Raw genomic sequence first — 21843 nt, forward strand, 5'->3', positions numbered from 1 at the left:
ATCAGGTAAAACTGCAGCTGATGAAAATCTCAGTCCCTCATTTCAGAGATGTGAGGATAATTTGGTTGCTCCTAAGAAGGAATAAACAAAAGATTGGCTAAGCACAGACAGATGTTAAGGTTATACTCTGCACATGAATTCATGTACTAGAATTCACTTTAATGGAGTTGAGCTTATGGTGTAAGATCTTGGAGCTCATTATAACTAAGTTGTTATGGGCTACTAATTTGTAAAAGCTGCTGTATCATGAGCTAGCCCAACTGCCTTGATGGGTCTCCTGGTAGTTAATACGGATTAAATGTGAATATTTTATTTTTTCCCCTGTGGTCTCACATAATGATATTAGCTTGTCTACAGTGTGACAAATTCAATGTACCAGGAACATCTGGTACACTATTCTTTACGAGTGAAAATAAGCCTGCAAACTTGATAATGCACATCCATTAAGACACTTCTATGTACTGGGGAGCTGTAGAAGGATGACGACAATAGAAGCAATTTGTTGGTCACAGTTCATTTTGCTTCAACACTCAGAAACTCTTTCCACAGTGGTATATTCATCAGTGCTACATTCCGACAAGTTCTTGTGTGATTATCAGGATGCAAATATGGATACACGCCTTGTTAGGCTGTATGTAATTCATTCCCAGCAAAGAGATTTCAAAAAGGGAAAAATAAATAAAAAGAAAGGAAACTATAAAACCTTTGCAGCTTGAAGGTTGGTTCTAATTCAGTCTTTTGAAGTTGATCTGAGAATGGATCACTCTGAAATGTTAAATCTTGAAGCTATTTTTGTGAAGACAGCATTTTTTAATTGAATGTATAATGTTACAAGAAATAAGAAGTGGAGTCAAATCCTCTTGTCCCATTTGGATTTACAACAGTTGATGTGAGAATATTTATGTTTTGAATACATAACTACCCAAGCAGTGGGGAAATATATCTCACGGATGAAACAGTGAAGTTGACAGGAATGTGCACATTTGCATGTTGTATCAAACAGGAAAGGTCACTGGGATGGCCTTCGCTGTGTTATTGTCTCTACTGCACCACTAGCTGAGTAACCTTGAACTATTCATATAACCTCTATGATTACCAGTTTCCCCCTTTTATTCTGGAATAGAATCCAGAATACAAATGGATTCTATTTTATATCCTAGATCTCCCATTGGGCCATTTGAAAATAACACACAGTGGCAATATAGCTGTTATTATACAAGTAGCAAAACCATTATACTTTTATATACCATTGTATACTCTGAGATCAACCCTATGTTAATCTCAGGTTCCTCAACAGTAGATGTGACAGTAGCAATTAAAAACTTCTCTGGAGGCAATGAGAAAAGAGAGCTCTGAAAGATAAATGTACACACACACACACACACACATACACACACACACAAAACCCAGAAAGGAATGTCAACCATATGAAAGAAGCAGAAGAGAAGTGAGACTGTTCATTTGGTTGTAGGAGCTGATAGCTGTCTGTGTCCACAGTGCCAGAAGACTTGACACAGTTCACCAAATTACGAAAAGCTCTGCAGTTGACAGGGACATTGAGGGACAGGCAAACAAATATCCTTGTAATGCAGTATCTTTGTGATGTAGTGCAGGATCCATGTTAACAGTGTTGACCTTCAAATGTCAAGAAACAGTTAAGTTTTATTAAATGTTTTCTTATCAATAAAACGAATGACAAAATTTCAAAGGGTTTCTTACTTTGAGGATAGAAATAGATGAGATGATACATCACATTCAATAACTGAGGAAAATCAGATCATTGTTCAATAGTAACCTTTTACTTAAGTCAAAACTTCCAATCTACTTTGCTTGATATTCAATCTGGCTCTACACTCCAATCAAATTGAACTCTAATTGCTCTGTAAAACAACACATGCACACGTTCTGTATTTGCCTACTTTTATGTCTTAACTCATGCTATTTTTTCCATCTGTAGTGCTTTTCTCCACCCATTCATGTGGTCAAATAGTAAACTCTCATTGTATTTTTCAGATGCTTCCTTCTGCACGTGCCATTGTGTCTGATTTCTTTCTTCTTCCCACCCCCTTTTGTCGTCCCTAACTTGATGTATCTTTAAATCCATTTATGTCTCTCTTAGCACAGTTTTACATTTAACTTTGTATTCTAATTAATGGTCCACAGATTCTCACTCATTTACTACTATTAAAACTATCAACAAGATCTGTATTAGGGTTCTCCAGAGGAAAAGAGATGATAATATATAGAGAGAGATGTAGAAAATGATTTATTATGTGGGATTGGGTCAGGCAGTTATGGAGGGTGAGAAGTCCTACAATCTGTCATCTGTAAGCTGGAGGCCCAGAAAGACAGCTGGTGTAGTTTCAGAACAAACACAAAGACCTAAGAATTGAGAGAGTCCATAGTCTAAGTCTCTGTGCAAATTTGAAGGCACAGAGAACAATGAGTGTGGCTGCCTAGTGGCAAGACGGATGTCTTAGCTCAAGAAGGCTTACCACCATCTTTCCCTCTATTCAGGCCCTCAAGGAATTAGATGATGCCCACCTGCATTACTGAGGGTGATCTTTTTCACTCAGTCTACTGATTCAAATGCTAAACTCATCATGAGTCATTCTCAGGGACACAGTGAGAAATAATGTTTTACCAGCTCTCTGAGTGTCCCTTAGTCCAGTCAGGTTGACACATAAAATTAACCATCACAAGGTTCATTCCTGAACTAATTTTGTACCATGTCTTTTCTATCTGACATTCAGCACCTTGCAGAATGTTTTGTGCTAAATATCTGTTGCTCTACTGTTATGTTATCTATTCATTCCAAAAGTGTTCATTTGGCACTTACTATGTGGTGGGAACTACAAGTTTAGATGAAAAAGGTAGCATTGTTCTTGCCTTGGAATCAAACATAACAAATCCAAAAACAGTTGTGCCTGTGATCTGCTACCAGACAAGAAAGCATGGATGGCTCAATCTCCACTATGGTTTTTGTTAGTGAAAAGGTGGTATTCCTTTTTTGTTTCATTTATGTACCAAATAAATTTGATATTTTAGTACTGAAGAGCAGCAATATCAGAAGAGCAACAATTAAGCAGAAATGCCACCATTATGTTGGGGAATAATTTTGATTTCCAAGGATCTGATGAGAGAAGAATCTGGGAATTTAGGGGACCCTAAAGAGATTTTAAACATGTAGTCCTGAAATACTGGTAGATGCTCAGCTCCCAAAGAGTTACCCGTAAAATTCACTAGCAAATTTAATGTGAGGAAGGTGATAAAAAAGAAAATTTATCATCTTGCCATGCAAATGATATATATATAGAAGTATAAGGAAAATGCCACCTTTACAATTGAGTTTTTTTAAGAGACTTTATTTATTCAGACAAAGAGAAAGGGAGGGAGAAAGAGTAGGGAAGAAACATCAATGTGTGGTTGCCTCTCATGTACCTCCTACAGGGGACCTGGCCTGCAACCCAGGTATGTATGTACCTTAGACTGGGAATCAAACCAGCCATCCTTTGATTCACAGGCCAGCACTTAATCCACTGAGCCACACCAGCCAGGGCTACAGTTGAGGTTTTAAATGTATTTTTAGTGGATTTTATAACCCTTGAGTTTGGGTATTTCCTCTTTCAAATGGCTTATTGTATAAATGCTTACCATATAGGATGTTGGAACCTAGTGGCCCACCATCTTCATTGCTTCCATTGTGTACACCTGAGTTTGGCAGTGGCCCTTGAAGTTAAGGATCATTAGCACAAAGGGATTTCAGAGTGTGAACTCGAACCATATGATGAGTATAATTATTCCTGTGGTTGGACATAATGATTCCAGTGTTGTATTTATAGAATGGCAAGGAAAACTAAAATAAGGATGTGTGAAATGGTAAGCTGTAGTCATTCCTTACTAAAGAAGTTTATGTTATTATTTAGCTGTAATTTTCCTGGTTCCATAGCATCTCTTAAAACAATGGGATTAAATAGTTCAAGAGTTTTGAGGCAGTGGGGTTCTGAACAGTTACTTTGAATTAGACTTCCTAGTTTTAGTCCCAGCTAATCTTTTGGGGAAGCTACTTAAGCTCTTAAAATTTGAGATATCTCAGACAATAAAATGCCTACCTTATTGGGTCAATGAGAACAATGAATAAGTTAAGGCATATAAAGCATTCAGAAGAGTATGATGCATGTCAAGTAAATTCTTAAAATATTAATTGCCATTATTATGTGTTCTTGTATAAATGGTCATTCCCAAGCAGGTGTGAGCATACACATCACAAGTAGAACTTCTTTCATAATGCCCCAATCAGGCCCCCAGTTTCCTATCAAATTTCATTCTGGGTTGTGTACCAGGAATGAAAATAAGTTTGAGAGATTATCTAATGTAGTTAAGAATCACTAATATAATAGTGTCACTAATTTTTTTTATCAAACCTAATGGGTTTTTGCATTATCTTAAGTTACTAGGAAATGTTGCTCACTTTATTTCATAGAGTCTTTATTTCATTTAGATGAATTACATAAACAATAGGAAACATGTTTTATTTGGATAACAAGGCATTTGGTAAGATAAATGGCAGAACAGAGCAGATGGAACTCTATAGCTTGAAGGATTGGGTCAGAAAGAGGTGTTTTGTTACATTTTTATTCTTTTGAAACTGTTCTAGAAAGAGGCCTATGATTCCGCTTCAGGGTGCTGATTCCTGTCATCCTGTGTCTTGCTATGTGACCCGGGATGACATTGTGGTTGTTTAAAACATTTGTCTGTCAGTTCTGAGAACTTTCGCAGACAGCTCTTTGCCAATTGTTTTCGCCTCTGCACTGAGGTCTACATAGTTACACGGTTGACATTGATTTGTTCCATTCCATCTTGACATCATGGCTCCTGCTTTCCATATTTGTCCGGCACTTTGCTGAAGGCTTCCCATTATTACCCTGTCATTTGCGCCAGCTTCCCCTCACATTTGCCTTCACCATGCATCTCCGTGGGATGAAATGACCGCTGCCAGGAGTTCATGGTTTTGAAGTCAACTCATTGATGTTAAATGGGGATAAAAGGTATTGTAGGAAAAAAGGTCACCCAGGATTAAACCCTTGATGAGCACAGACATGAGGGACACTGGGGAGCAAATCCCATCTCCACAGTGGAAAATCGGTCTTTCATCTTTTCTGTAGAGCCACCAGCCAGAGGACTCTGATCTTCTCCCAGGCAGGAGACCACCCAAGGACAATGTTTACACAGTGATGCCAACGGTAGTTCATTTTCTCATAAAGCATATGTAAACACTCGAACAGTCATGGGCTCCAATATTACAAGCACAGTCACTATGTCAGATTCCCTAAAGGAACTGCTGAGGTATAATAGCAGTAATGATCTATTCTTTCATTATACATAGAACTGCTGTGATTGTGTTGCTGTTGGTGCTTCTAAGAACAAGGTCATAGAACCTGATGTGGGATAGGATTTTCCTTGGAGAGAAAATAGAAGGACCAACCTGTGTAACTTAGAGTATTCTAGCTTGGCATTCATCAGAAGGACAAAGGCTTGGGGAATTTTAGGTTCACTCTTACTCCGGTATGTACTCCTCTCTTTGGTTGCCATGTTCATTTTGAAAATGACCTACCCTTCAAATTAAGAAGATACATTGGACCCTTACATTAACATCTGCTCCCTCACCGAAATGGCAATGAGACTTTTTAAAGAGGGTAACCCTGTATAACCTAGAAAATGAGCTAATAAGGATCTATATTTTACCAAGTTTGAAATGCCATAAACTATTAGCATTACTTTGTATAATATGAGGAAAGCAACAATGCTTTTTAAACCATCATGTTATCAAATATAAGTCATCCAAATTCAAGAGATAGTAACCCCAGAGATGTTAAATATTTTTTAAAATCTTAAAACTGATTTAATATCAGTTTGATATTAAAGGAACCCCAAGTTCCTCACCCATTCAACCCATCCACAATGGGCTGACTGTACTCCTCCACACTGAGGAAGATGAGAGGTTTGTTCTCTGGATGGGATAAAATTAAAGTCTCAACTCCAGGAGCACAAGAAAGAATGTTTAAAGTGGGGTATTGAAAGCTGAGAGTGGGAAAATGTGAAAATTTGCTCACTAAATTTTGAGCCTCTTCCTGCTCCTGGCCTCTGCTGAGCACAGTTTTCAAACTAGTTTCAAAGCTAAATGTTTACATTTACATGAGTGGAGCTGGGACTCTTCTCTGGGAGTTTTGCATTCACAGGCACAGTGGCCCCCCTGCAAGGGCATCGCTAACAAGCCCCGCTTATGCTGATTCGGACAGCCCTGGCCCACGCCCAAATAAAAGCAGGCCTTCAGGGAACTTAGACATCTGAAACTGCCTGAAACATGAAAGATAAATTCTAAAACAAACTCATTATAAAGTAGGAACTGTGCTGAGAAGAGGAAGCATAAAAACAGTAACATCACTGGGGGAGAAAAGATTATTTCACAGCTATAAAATAAATACTGGATGCTAATGAAAAGAAATAGGGCGGAAAACATGTCTTTGAAATTAAAAGTATAATAACAACAATGAACCACTTGTTAGAGACTTACATGAGTCTCAGTTAGTTTGGACATACAGCCAGCAGTGGGATTACCATGTCATATGGTAATTCTATTTTTATTTTTACATAGATACAATTTTATTAGTGGCCGCATTATTTTACATCTCCGCCAACACTGCACAAGGGTTTCAGTTTCTTCACATCTTGCCGAACTTGTAATTTTTTCATGCTAGGATTATATCCACCCTAGCAGGTGAGAGGTGATATTTCTTTGTGGTTTTGATTTTTATTTCCCTGATGATTAGTGATGTTGAGCTATTTTTTTATATACCAGTTGTCCACTTGTGTCTTTTTTGTAGAAATGTATATACAACTACTTTGTCCATTTTTTGTTGTTGTTTACTATTGAGTTTTGTGAGTTTTTTACTTATTTTAGAAATTCACCACTTTAACTATTTTCTCCCATGTCATAGGTTGCCTTTTCACTCTGTTGGCTGCTTCCCTTGCTGAAAGGAAAGGAAGCTTTTCAGTTTTGGATAGTCCTAATAGTCTATTTCTGCTGTTGTTTCCTGTGTTGTAGATATCCATCACTTTTTATAGTCTGATTTGCATCACCACTTCCCCACTGCCCAGGAGAAAGTCATACTGGTGGTCTTTGGTCACATAATTAATCTTTTATTTATTTTGCTGGCTTCTCTTTTTCCTTCTACCTTCTAAATCCAGATAACATTCAAATATTTTTCTTCACTCTTTGTTTCATCATTTTTTTAAGTCTCAGCTTCACCATCTTAATTTAATACTACCTATTCACTTAACAATTTTGCCAAATAAGAAACCCAAGGCATTATTCAGCCCTGGAACGTCTTCCTTTTCTTCAAACATCCCACTGAGTTAAAACTGGAGAATTGTCCTCTCTCAACCCGCCCAATAGTTTAAGTGCCCCCCATGGGACAGAAGCTTATGTTCTGTTGCCGTGATGCCCCAGATGATGCTATGGATTCCCTTAGGCCATGGGGATGTTCCAAGTGTGAGAACCACAGTTCCAACTCTTTGGTTCCCAAGTATAAGGTCAGTTTTCAGTTCCAACCATAATATTATACTAGGATTCCAACTATATGATGTAGCAAAAACAGCCCTCCCTATGAGCCTGAAGCCCCTGGGTTGGGGGAAGGTAGGAAATGACCGTAATATGAGTGACAGTAAATCATTTCAGAACCTGGACTCCAGAGCTTATTTTTTTAATTTAGTATTTTAATATGAATGCTAATGAATTTTATAGTATGTATTGGCATTCTATGGCCTTTACATTACTGGACTGCTATTGTCTCTAAAAAAATTTGAAAGTAATAGGAATATTTCATGCGTCCAAAAGGAATTTGTTCCTTCAACGTGCCCCTTCTCCATGTCCAGATCTCCTAAAACACCATTTTTGATCTATTCCCTGTTCTGCTTTGGAAGAATTTCTTTCCTGGCCAAGGCTAATCCTTTCATCTTAATTACCCTAGTGTTTTTTATAAAGTGAGAAAAAATAGAACCTAGGTAATAGAGGTTTTAAGATGTTTACAAGGTAATACATGCAAAGCACTTAGTTCAGTGCACATACATTTATTTAACAGATATTGATTAAGTACCTACTGTGTGCCAGTACCACTCAAGAATCTAGAAATAGGAAAAGTTTCTGCCTTGTATATTATCCTAGTAATTAAGCACTCAATAGTCAGCACACAATAAACATTTTAACCTCCAACTTTATTACATCTTGTGTTATTATATTAATAAAATAGAAGGTTTCAGGCAAAGAAGAGAAACTTACTTGCTCCTTAAGGACCTTGACATTTATGTGTACTCCTTAGTGAAGCACAGAGGGATAGTTCACTTAATGACTTGCTTGTTTCATACATGCAATGACAAAGTAAGCATTTATTGAATGGGAATTCTAAAAAGGCAACGCATTAGTTCAGATTCCCTAATAAAGAAAATGTCAATTCAATTAAAAAGTCATAAGGCAAATAAAAGTAACAACCCAAAGGTAGCCTCTATTTTTAATACTGTGATAATGAATGTTTTTTCTTAAATGTGAAAATGTTAGTACTTAGCTAGTTATTTGTTTGGTGTGAATTTTTAAATATGGTGTAAAACATGCATTTAAAAATCAAGCATAGGGGAAAATTTGCCATTTTTAAAAAACCTTCCAGCTTTCATTAAAGATATAGTAACAAGAGTTGGAAATACCTTCTACCTGAAAAAAACAACAAAAAAACATACAAAAATATGAATGCAACACCAGTTTTTAATATATTGAATTACAGGCAGTGAAGGATGGTGATTCCTAAGAGACATGAAACAAATAACATGAGCCCTGTGGCTGCCCCAGCTCACAGCAGTGAGAGTTTCCTCACGATGGTATGGACAGGGGACTCAGACAGAGCCCAGACCACTCCCTGAATTTGCGAGACAGCACCAAGAGTCCAGGAAGTGAAAAGGTGGCCGGAATTTGCAGGACAAAATAGAAGAAAGGATATTGCTACTCAAACAGGTAACCCCTGGAATCTGCAAAAGATCACCTTCTCCTATTCAGTAGAGAACTGAATAGTCCATGTGTGTGAGGAAGCCACTGAGGGGCAGGGGAACAACCACCTGAAAGGATGGGAGGAGATAGCACCTGGTGCTCACACCAGGACCAAGATCTGTGTCTACACCCACCAGCCCAGCTGCAAAACCCCGCAGTTTATGGAACATGGAGTACAGCCCTTTGAAGGTTCTGCCTAGGCGGTGTAATTAGCCCTACACTGAGTGTTGTTCTGTTGCCTCCAACTAATATATATAAGACTCAAATATGTCGAATTCTTTCCACATATCTGTGCCCCAGAACAGAGCTTGAGATATTTGTAGGACTTTGAAGATAACCAGAATATAACAAGATAAAATTCAAAATGTTTTATGTTCAAAGATCTTCACACATGAAGAGGAGCAGAAATAGGGTCCATATTGAGAAGAAAAATCAATCAGCTGAAACTGACACAGATGCTACTAGAATCAGGACATTTAAACAGTTTTTACATGTGTATTCCATATGTTCAAAAAGTTAAATAGAGACATGGAAGATATAAAAAATTCTCAGATGGAACTTCTGGAGATATTTGATTCATCTGAAATAAAAATACACTCAATAGAATTGATGGTAGATTCAACATTGCAGACAAAAGGATTGGTTAATTCAAAAGCACTCATAGAAATTATCCAAAATGAAATACAAAGGGAAAAAAAATTTTTAAATGGGAGAAGAATTCATGATCTGTGGGGCAATTCCAAGTGGCCTAATATACACTTAATTGTCACTGAAGAAGAGCAGATAGTGGGTAAGAGAAAGAATTTTTTGAAGAAATAATGGCTGGAAACTTTTGAGATTTGAGGGCAACCTTAAAGCTGAACACTGAAGAAGCCCAGTGAATAACAAGCAGAAGAAAATACCCCAAGGAACATGAAAATCAAGTTGTTCAGCACTGATGATAATCATAAATGACCCTAAATAGGTGAAAAAATTTTAAGAACAAAATAGGAAGGATCACAATACTTGACATCAAACTATATTATAAGGCCACAGTAATCAAAACAGTCTGTTCCTGGCATAAGAACAGACATAGATCAATGGGACAGAATAGAGAGCCCAGAAATAAACCCAAGTCTCTGTGGTCAATTAATATTTGACAAAGGGGACAGAAGCATAAAATGCAGTAAAAATACCTTCTTCAACAAATGGACTTGGGAGATCTGAACAGCTACATGCAAAAAAATGAAACTCAACCACCAACTTAGACCATACACAAAAATACACTGAAAATGGATAAAAGACTTAAATACAAGTCGTGACACCATAAAAATCCCAGAGAAGACCATAAACAGGAAAATCTTAGATATTCCATGCAGCAATATTATCACCGATATGTCCCCCAGAGCAAGGGACATAAAGACAAGAATAAACAAATGGGACCTTGTCAAATTAAATAGCTTCTGCACAGATAAAGAAAACAGTATTAAAATGAAAAGGGAACCAACCATATGGGAAAATATATTTGCCAATGATATCTCAGACAAGGGTTTGATCTCCAAAATATAAGAACTCACAGGACTCCATTCCAGGAAGACAAACAATCCAATTAAAAAATAGGCAAAAGGCCTAAACAGACACTTCTCCAAGGAAGACTTGCAGAGTGCCCAGAGGCATATGAAGGATGCTTAGCATCACTAGTCATCATAGAGATGAAAATTAAAACCACAGTGAGATACCACTTCACACCAGTCAGAATAGCCATCATAAACAAATCAACAAACAAGTGCTGACAAGGCTGTGCAGAGAAGCGAACCCTAGTGCACTGTTGGTGGGAATGCATACTGGCGCAGCCACTGTGGAAAACAGTATGGAATTTTCTCTAAAACTAAAGATGAAAACTGCCTTTTAATCTAGCAGTCCCACTGCTGGGACTACACCCTAAGAATCCTGAATCACCAATCCAAAAGAACCTATGCACCCCAATGTTCATGGCAGCACAATTTACAATAGCCAAGTGCTGGAAACAGCCTACATATCCATCAGTAAATGAATGTATTGAAAAACTGTGGTACATTTACACAATGGAATTCTATGCAGCAGAAAGAAAGAAGGAGCTCCTACCCTTTGCAACAGCATGGATGGAACTGGAGAGCATTATGCCAAGTGAAGTAAGCCAGGCAGTGAAAGACAAATACCATATGATCTCACCTATAAGTGGGACCTAATCAACAAAACAAACGTGCATGCAAAATATAACCAGAGAAGTTGAAATAAAGAACAAATTGACAGTAACTATATGGGAGGAGGAAGGAGGATAACAGGGAAAGAAGGGAAAGGATCATCAAGGATCATGTATAAAGGACCTATGGACAAAGCCAAAGGGGGGATGGACTGAGGGTGGGAGTTTGGGTGGAGGCTGGTGGGAAAGTGGTGGCAGAAAAATGGAGACAACTGTACATGAACAGCAATTAAAAAAAACCTTAAAAGGAGTCTGAGAAAAAAACACCATATAAAGAATCAAACAGAAATAATACCATCAGGTATTTTTTTGTCAGAAATAATGCAAATGAGAGAACAGTAGAGCAAAAGTGTTTTTAAAAAATGAGGACAAATAAAGACTCTTATAGGCCATGTAAAAGCTGGAAGAATTTGTCACCTAAAGAACCACATATAGGAAATATTAAGGGAAGTCTTTCAGACAGAAGGCAGATGAAGCCAGATGGAAATACAAATCTGCACAAAGTGATGAGGAGCCCTGGAAATTGTAACTATATTTGAAAGGCAGCTCACAAGTGAAAAAGTGTCTCCTATCACTTCCCACCCATATGACTGAAATGAAGAAAATACAGTGAGGCCACAGCTTTGAGGAAGCACACCCAAGTATAGGGTCTTCTTAGCGGAATTCCAGGAAGGTTTCTGAATTCTGACTCATAATGCCACGCTGTCTCATTGTATTGAACTACTTGTAATATATGCAAACATGCAGCAAATCAAAGTTCTTTAAGTAATACAAATAGCTAATTTCCATCTACCTATGAGAAGTTCTCTATGATCCTCAGGTATTATGTTTTTCAGGTGATATCAGTTCAAAGATATGAGTTGGTTTCCTGCTATACAGAAGGATTTAAGATACTATATTGTAAAAACTAGTAATGAAAAATCTCCTAGAACTCGCATAGTTTTGAGGAAACATGAAAAAAGCAGAACTTGAAGACAGAAGAAGAGAAGCATAGCTGCACAAAATACACTCAGCAGAAGTCTTAGTACCCATTCTTCACAAATAATCTTTGCTCTCCTCCAGAATATATGATAATAAAAGTTTCATCACAAACCACAGCATGCTTCCTGAGTTTTAGCACCCCTAAAGGGAAAAGTGAAGTTGTCTTATGTAGAATGTCTCTTACACAGATCCCCTAAATAATGTCAACATGAAAAAATCTGCTCTTGCAGAAAAGAGGAAAGATACTCTCAATTCATATAGAGAGCAAAATAGATCCTACTTTTGAAAGGCTTCACCCAAGGGTGTCCCAGGGTAATAAGTAAAACTAACTCATCTTTTCTGGAAAGACAAGTCCCTGCAATGTTGGGAGTTTTAGTTTTCTGAAATTGACTGCAACCCTATATTTCATGATTTTTCAGCATCCTTTTTTTTTTATCACCAAAACGTAACTGTGCAGATAATATTTTCTAAAGAAGCTAAATGTAACACAGTAAAAACATTTCTTAAACTGTTTAGTTAAAGCACGTGATTTGCTATAATTATATTTATTTAAAAACCTAAGTGTACGGGGAAAGTAAAACATAAAAACTAAAATATGGTACAAAGCCCAGTAGTTGGAACAGCTAAGATTCTTGATGTATTGACTGAGTCATTGTTCATGAAAGTTCATCCATTAACAGTAGGTTTTGGGATCCTTTGTAGAACTATTCTTCATTGGTTTAATGGGCTATTTTTTAAAATGATATAGCAAAATTTCAAAGGTCATTCCGTTACTCACTAGCCTGTGTAGGGTCTATCATTGCCATTCTGCTGAAATTCAAAGGGTAAGAAAGTATAGGTTTAAGCATTATTTTTCTTCAGTCTACAATATGTAAGTCATATGAGGTTTAAATTAGTAGACTGAGGAGGCTGGAAAACCAGTAGGGAGTAAACACTATACTGCAAATGACAGAAATATTAAATGTTTCACTTTTTGTATCTGTGGGGTGATGGGTCATCCGCCAAACACAGCACAGGCTAATTTTTCACGGACAGTGTCTCATTTAGTCCTCTTGTCAACCTTATGAAACAGGCATTGTAAACCCATTTTATAGGTGATAAAAGTGATATTTACATTAAATAACTTATTCAAGGCCCTGCAGCTAATGGGCCCCAGGACTGTGATAGGAGCCTGGGTCCCTCTGAACTGCAAATTCTTCTTCGGTTCCACACCAACACTCTCTGTTTCTTCAATTTGACATCTTGGCCCGTCAGATTTTCCCCCCTCAACCACCTGTCGTTTGGGTCTGAATTCCACTTTTTACATAAATGTTAGAATTCATCTTTTTGGTGGTTCTCTTTCAGGAATTACAGTTTGAAAGACTGACTCGAGAGCTGGAGGCAGAGCGCCAGATCGTGGCCAGCCAGCTGGAGCGATGCAAGCTGGGGTCGGAGACCGGCAGCATGAGCAGTATCAGGTACTGGGCACCCACTCTCTGTGGCCTGTGCTTTGAGTTGCCAGTGAAAGTAAACTGTGGTGTTTATCTTCTCCTTCCAAAGCTGGAAGTAGAATTGGAACATTCAGTCAGGCAGATGTTGGAAAGGAATTGTAACCAACCTGATTTAAGATGTTCAAAAGCTGTCTCAAATGGCCTTATTTGTCCTTGAAACTTATTTGTCCTTATTTGTCCTTTTAACAAAATTAGGCCCTGCCCCGAATGCAAATATGCATGATTTTGCACAAACGGAGGCTCTTCATTTGGTCAGCTTGCTTGAAGTCAGGAGATGCCGTATCCTAGTCTCCCAGTTTGTTGATCTCTTCTAAATGGTCCAGAGTTGCAGGTTCTGGAAATGAGAGAATATTCTGATGTAACCTATATTGTTTGGTAATATGTGATGCTAAATTATAAAATTGCTCCTTCCATGTCAACCACACGTTCAATTGCCACATGTAAAACTACTTCAATTTCATAGATAGAGTGATTATTCAACTAGGGGTTAGTTGAGGTTATAAAATATGTAAAACCAAAACGAAATGTAGTCATTTGGCCACGGAATAAATGATCCACCTTAGGACCTCATTCTGCTATTTAAAAATGCAAGTGCGTACATCTGTGTGCGTGTGTGTATGTTCTTATCAGAACATACAGTTCTATATGTCAACTTCCGTTTCTCAGAAATTCACTGTACTTTTCTGTCATCTTATTCTACATTGTTTTTGACACTACATTTTAAGGAAAGAGTCTTGATTAAGAAAACAGTAGTTACTGTTGCAAATAAATTTCAATATTATAGTAAGTTAACATGAGAGCAGGCTGCTGCTCATTCATGCAACAGATAGAGGCAGGGGATGTTGGTCAGGGACCTGCTTCCTTGCTTCCCCTCTGTGTCATGAGAAGGACCCAACTTCTCTCTTGAGAGCCCCTAGGGTCTCATTGTCAAAAACATCACTGTACCCACAAGAATCCTCTCACATGGCAGGGATTCCTGGTCATGAGGTCTATACTCACTCTGCTGAGGAAGCAGGAGCTTGAGTTTGGTGAGCTCTTAGCTACCTGCTGCCATGAAAGAATTAAAACATCATTATCCATTGCTCTCAGGCATTTATCATTGCGAGAGTAAATTTGCACTTTGGAGGCACCTGCCATTAGTCTTTTAGCATCTTTCTTGTCTACACTGAACAGTGGTAAACCTTTAAATAGAAATCATCACAGTTCATATTATTATTAGACTAGGTTATTTGAATGGATATCATTGTCGATTGCAAAGCCATATTTGGAGTGTGGAAGCATTTCCACTTCTGTAGCACCCTGGCAGCAAGAAGCAGCCAGTAGTAAATTGTGATCTCTTAAGCTCATCACAGACTTGTCTGAACCCCCAAGTTAATGGAAGGAGGATGGACAAGAAAAAGGAAAAGTAAGTTGTGTCCATTTGAAATTGTGTTTAGAAGGTTAACTGGTGGAAGGTGGTGAGTCCAAGTAGGAAGAAAATTAATATTTCTGAGAGTGTATTTTTATTACTACATGTACTTAAGAGCTGGTTTTTATTGCTGAGCACCTTCTCAGAAGCAAAGCTTGATGGGTCTGGGGTGCATAAACACCAGCAAATCAATATCTATTTAGCTTTGAAACCAGTTGTTTCCTTATTGGTCTTTTACCTGTAGAATTCATATTCCTACTCTTTCTGTGTTATTTTTGCATACTGTGCATATTTGATTTTGTTTCACCAATTCCAAGCTCTTGGGAGGAGGTCTGGGGGACTATATTGTATTCTGTGCCTCAATCTCCAGCTTCTGATTGGATCAGAAATATATATCTAAGCCCAGGGAAGTCCTTCCAGTGACAGGCCTGTAAGAAATTAGGCTCTTACTCCTTATAATGTAAAATAAGTGACCCCAAATCTGTGACATCTGGTGGTAAGTGCTAGGGGATGATAGGTGTGTGCTTTGTGTGTTAATGGAGGAGTCTGTGGTGACAGAGGGCAGTTCGACAGACACAGACCACATTATTCCTGAAAGTTAAAAAGTCCAGTGTAGTTATCACTAGGACTGACAGCATCTATGATATTTCCTTTTAAATCCTTAAAAAATCATCTCTTCTCCCCTTGACATGATTGAATCCATTTTTTTTCTTAGGTCCAAAGTGTTTTGGATAGAACACATCGGTGAACTACCAAAGTAGACAGAAACATTATCCATAGCAATGTTTGGTTCTTCACACCCTGTCTTGTATCCCTAGCTCACAGCTCACAGTACGTTACCAGTAATTCTGAGCTAAATGTGTATTGATAGTGCCACTGCCTAGTTATTCCCCCACCATATACCTCTATAATATTCAGTCTTCATCAAGATTAATTATTTTGTACTTTGGAAATCTCTAAGGTATGAATCTGCATTTCAGTAGTACCAGCAACTTACTGATATTTCATGGGAGTAAACCCAGTACATCCCTGCCGTGTTCTTTTTGGTCATAACCTTGTTGTTTGCACAGCTTCAGAAATGCACCTTTGGAAACTCAAGTCTTTATTAAGGGTGACAGACAAACCTAGTTAGCACATCAAAAGGGATATTTAAAAATAAAAAAGTAGAATATAAACAACTTTGAGAAAGGAAAACAGATAAAGAAGTCTGATAATTTAGATGTTTAGAAGGACGGGTAAGAGCATTTCACACAGAAATACAATGAAATCAAATATTTTCATATAAATGGTAAAAATGACTAATAATTATAGTTTGGTCTTCCTCTGCCTTAACCTGGTAATAGGAAATTGCTTCATCTGATTCTCAAGACCTCTTTTTGGTAGTCACACTGACAGTTTAAACTTACTAAGAAAACGTTGCTGGTATGCACTTAGGACAGTCAGCTTTCTACATGTCAATCAAATAAAAAATGAGAGCAATGAAAGTTTGGAGGAGGGAGAATCTGGGCGATCCATTGTTGCAGCCTATCAGCTTCTGCACTCAAGTATCCAGGATAGAAGTAACTACAAATAGGACCGTGTGATCTCTTAAACTCTTCACAGACTTTTCTAAACACCCAAATGCATATCATAACTTCCAGAATTCAGGTCATTTAGTGGTTGTTTAAGTGTTACCATTCTTCCACAAAGAAATAATTGATGCTTCTCACTGCAGCTATTATTCTACCATTTCTTCCTATTTTGACTTTCCTCACTCCATTTTCAGGCCAAACTTTTACAAGCTGTTGGATTCTTCTCCCTTCCTACAACTAGTTTTGTTCCATATCTTCTCCCTGATTCCTCAGAACCATCCAGATCTGAGGCTACAACATTATTTATACTGATGATGCCATTTATTTAGCGTCATGATGAAATCCCTCTTGCTGGTAACCCACTCCCACCCTCGGGTCAGTTGGGATTATTTGGCTCACACCTGTCCCTCAGGCAAAGGCTTGTCCACGAGGTCTTGGTCTAGCAGTCCTATAAGCCATTTATTCCCTCCCAAGCTGGGCCCCCTGCATTGCTTCTATAAGTCTATGGCCTAAGGACCTGCCTGTGCCCATGCCCTTGTCATACTTTTCACAGACCCCTGTGACTGCACTGTTGACTTATCCCTCTGATTGCAGTCTCACAGACCTATTTTCCATGTGGTATGAGTTTGATCTGTATAATGCGTAAATCAGAACCCATGTCTGTGAGGGACCTTTATTTCCCACTTCTGCAGTGTCAGAACTATACCCTTCTTTCCCTTCTCAGTGTCTATGATAGAGTGACCCCTTCCATCTAGAATATATCTTCTCCCTTTTGCCTGGCCCCCTCCTCCTTTGGACTGGATGCTCAACTGAGGTCCTATACCTTTCTGAATGCCTTCTTGACCAGTCCAGATAGGGCCAGGTGTCCCTTCCTTGGGAGTCATTAGAACTTAACAAAGTATTGGGGATGAGACTCTGTTGAGCCTTCTAGAGGTTGCATGCCCCAGAACAGTTTAACCTTCAGTCAAAAGATGTGTAGGGATTTCTCAATTGCTATTAAAATTTAAGGACAACAAAATTGATATCTACTCATACTCCTTAGTTCTAATGGATACTAAGATTGTAATGGGAGAGAAATAGATTCATATCACACTTGGACCTGTCTTATAAACTCCTAAAGAAGACCTGATTCTTGGAAGACTAGAGATGAACATGATGAGGAAGAGGATGACAGTGGTCTGGAGCTCAGAGACAAAGGGAATCAGAGATTCGATACTAGAGAGATTTCACACATGATAAATTCTTCCCTGGTGTGGATAGAGGTGCACATGGCCTCAAGAAGTTTAGGACAACCCCTGAGTTACAGCCAAAAAAGAGAAGAGGACCTCAGTCCTACAACCAAAAGGAATTGACTTCATTTCAAACCCTGAGTGAATTTGGAAGTAATTATTCCCCAGAACCTCCAGAAAGGGCAGTAGCTCAGAAGAAACTTTGGTGATAACCTGACAAGCTCCTGAACAGAGAACCCAATTATGCTGTAACTAACTTTACAAAACTTACAAACTGTAAGCTAAAAAAAAGTGGACATTGTTTCAAGTTTCGCAGTTGATAGTAATCGGTTATACAGTGACAGAGAATGAATACAATGCTTTTCAATAGTTTGTATTAGATATAAGGGTGGGGCAAAAGTAGGTTTGCATGTTGTTTATATGGAAAATAATACAATAATTAATAAATAACTATATAAGTATGAATTGTTTCCTGTGCTCACAACACAAGTTTGAGTACAAACTTGTTTATAGTAGGTTCCTGTAAACCTACTTTTGCCTCACTCTGTATATTATAGCAAGTTGAATTATGAAAGATTTTTTAAAGAAGATAAATTCTACTCTGTGACTGCCTGTATTACACTCAGGAGTTTACTTTGTATATCCAGTGTTACTCTTCACATATGTACACATTGCACTTGGATTTACATATCAAAATGATGTGCTATTTTGATTCTAAGAAATGGATGTATTTGAATGTGGAATAGAGTTGTTATTTCATGTAGAATAAGGACAATTAAAGCAATCATTTTAGTCCCATCATTTATATAATGTGGATACCCAAGAATGGCTGGAGTTATATATATGAGGTCTGTCCAGAAGGTATCCAGCCATGTAATATGATCAATAGAGACATTTATTGAAGAAAATACAAGACACAAGAAACATTGTAAATAGGACAATGAAGCCTCAGCCCCCTTCCAATTAGGCACCTCAGGACCTCACACAGTTCTCCCATTTGCTATCAGATGCCTCATCATATTTTCCTGGATCTCATTGTAGGTTTGAAAGGTCTTCCCTTTCAAAGGTGATTTTAGTTTTGGGAAAAGACAGAAGGCACAGGGTGCCAAATCTGGGCTGTAGGGCTGCTGAGTCTACCTGGGTGATTTGATGTTACACCAAAAATCTTTGCATGAGACATGATGTATGAGTGGGTGCGTTGTCATTAAGAAGCTGTCAGTCACCACTTGCCCATAGCTACAGCCTTCTGAATCATCCGAATAATTTCTGTGGAGGAATGTTCAAGCTTAATGCAGTTTGGTGCAGACTCGTTGCTCTACTCACTCATTCATTTTGAATGTAACGGCCACACAGTACACATACTCACTCAATGGCATCTACTGCCCCCACTGACTAGTACAGTAAAGTCATCATTGTTCACACATGCGCATTCCAGTCCACTCGCATTGGCTGCCAGGTTATATCACTGTCACACAAACCACAGCCATTATACTAATAATGGCTGGATTTTTCCAGACAGACTTCGTATATTTAAAACGACAAAATGTACTATATACATAAAAATATCTTGCTCCACATAAGAACATGCTCTTTCTTTCCCACAGATGAACTATTGAATTTCTTGCCAACACATTTTCACAAAACTCTGCCATATTTTAGAGAGTGGAATGCAAAAAGAATTCATGTTACAACTGTTTTGAAAGGCCATTTTCTTTATTAACTAACTTTTCTGAGCCCAAATGCCAACAGTTCTATAAATAGTGTTTAGATTTTTTTCATACCTACAAAGAGGCCAGGCGTATTTTAGAGAAAAGGATGATTTCTGGTTAAATTAGTTAGTGGTGAAGAAACACAAGTCAAGTAGTCATATATGTTTACATCAGAGTGAAGTGAACATATTTAAATGGATGCTCACTGAACTTTCTTAACTAAATAAATCATATATGAATATAATTGTTTCTCAAAGTCATATATTTTGTGCCTTTTTTATATTTTCTATAAGATATGATATTTAAACAAGTAAATACTGACATGTATTCTTTTTAAATAAAGTGGAATAAAATATTTTTATTTAAAAAGCCAGGTATCTTAGATAGTTAAGTACTTTAACATTTTAGTTTTTTTAAATTTTTTATTATGTTGCCATTTATACATATGTACAGATTTCCAAACACAGTCATCTAGCCAAAGGTTAAAAAAAATCACTCTTAGTCAGAATTCTAGATTCTTACAACTAATAAATAGATATTTGCCAGTTAAAAAAATCATTTTCAGTTAAATTATTTTTTAATTTTCTTTTTTCATTAAATACATTTTTAATTTTAAATTTAGAAAATAGCTGTTGGTTCCCATAATCATTTCTCATGTTGTTAAATACTACTCTTCCAACAAAGTCATACTGATTTATTTAAATGAGACATTTAGTTTATTGAATTGGTAATCTAATTAACATTGCAGTGGTATTTGTGAAGCCATTTAGAATGTCTGCTTCATTATAAAAACAGAGAAAAGAACAAAATATAAAGACTGTAGACAACTTTTAGCATTATCCACGTTGCCAATATTATTATTTTAAAACAAGTGTTCTTGTTTCTTTCTATTCTCAATTCCAGAGCAGAAACCTTCCTCAAAGAATATTCCTGAATATTCCTAATGTGCTTAAGTCCCTTCATGAACCCCTGTTCTTCTTAACTTTTGTACAACCATCTTTCACTTATATATTTCAATGCCCTGGCCTCCTATAGCTTGTTTTTAATGCTGAAATTATTCTTGTAGGATTTTCTGTTACAGTTTTTCTGCCCTTTTCCTGCATAAATTAGGATGGATATTCTAGAATACTTGAATGTTTTCTAGGTCCCCGGGACTCAGTTCATGCTTTGCAGCACCATCACGTTCCTGCCCAGGTGTCCACTCAGACACTTCTCTTTCTCATTCGGAAGGAGCCAGAACATTTACAGGCACTGCTTGTCTAATAGGGATGTATTGTTTCTCTAGTCTTCTTTTCTCCCAGTTGTCAGGCCTCTGAGCCTTTCCCAACCAGCCTAGAGTCCAAGATCACTATGCTGAGCCCTCTCTATAGTACCTTAGAGTCTTTTGAACTCCTAATCCTGTAGCAAAATTTACAGCCTGGATTAGAGCTGGTGCCTTCTCCTCACCGACAGTGAGATGTTGCTAAGCCTTCTCAATAGCTACGAGCAGGTGCTGTCCCTCTTCTGTCTTCTCCACTGCTCTCCAGGTCCTCAAGCACAGGGATGGAGTATATGCCCAAGAATGGCCAGCACATGATAATTGTTTGATCAACGCCAACTGAATAAATGAATGAATAAGTATACAGTGATTTTATTACTGTTCTTATTCTCGTTGCTATTGTTTCAGAAAGTTTACCAGTTTTATTAGTCTATAAATATTTCCATCTCTCTATATTCTAGAATATGTATCTTTTTATATGATATACATGTAGTATATTATAATTCATACCAAACATTATATACTATTCTGACCAAGCCAGCCCAGAATAATTACGTTTCACTATTCATTCTAGTTAGTTTTCTTGTTAAAATGGTACCCCAGATGCCAGGACCTGTCGGTTTGGTGTACTGTCTGTGTGGAACTGTGGTTGACCTGGTCTCATACTTTCACTCTGATCTTCAGAAGATGATTACAACAGCGATAACAACAGCAATATTAGCGATAGTTTTAATAACTGTAATGGCAGTATTTATTGAGCAATTTCCATAGACCAGGCGCAACCTTAACTGGCTTATGTACATTATTGCCATTTACTCCTAGTGAACCCTGTGAAGTGTCTTGTTATTTAACATTGTGAATGAGAACACTAAAATCCAGAGA

The 21843-nt window shown here is 37.6% G+C and overlaps 1 protein-coding gene across 1 annotated transcript in view; it reads left to right on the forward strand.

Moving 5' to 3' along the window:
* CTNND2 (catenin delta 2) overlaps positions 1–21843 on the forward strand; it is an 841098-nt gene that overhangs the window by 287269 nt on the left and 531986 nt on the right. The window contains exon 3 of the mRNA XM_053657171.1: positions 13641–13753. Within this exon, the coding sequence (XP_053513146.1) occupies positions 13641–13753 (113 nt within the window). The remainder of the gene's footprint in view (positions 1–13640; positions 13754–21843) is intronic.

Source organism: Artibeus jamaicensis, unplaced genomic scaffold, assembly GCF_021234435.1.
Source record: "Artibeus jamaicensis isolate MK-2021 breed Jamaican fruit bat unplaced genomic scaffold, CSHL_Jam_final scaffold_369, whole genome shotgun sequence".
Taxonomy (NCBI): domain Eukaryota; kingdom Metazoa; phylum Chordata; class Mammalia; order Chiroptera; family Phyllostomidae; genus Artibeus; species Artibeus jamaicensis.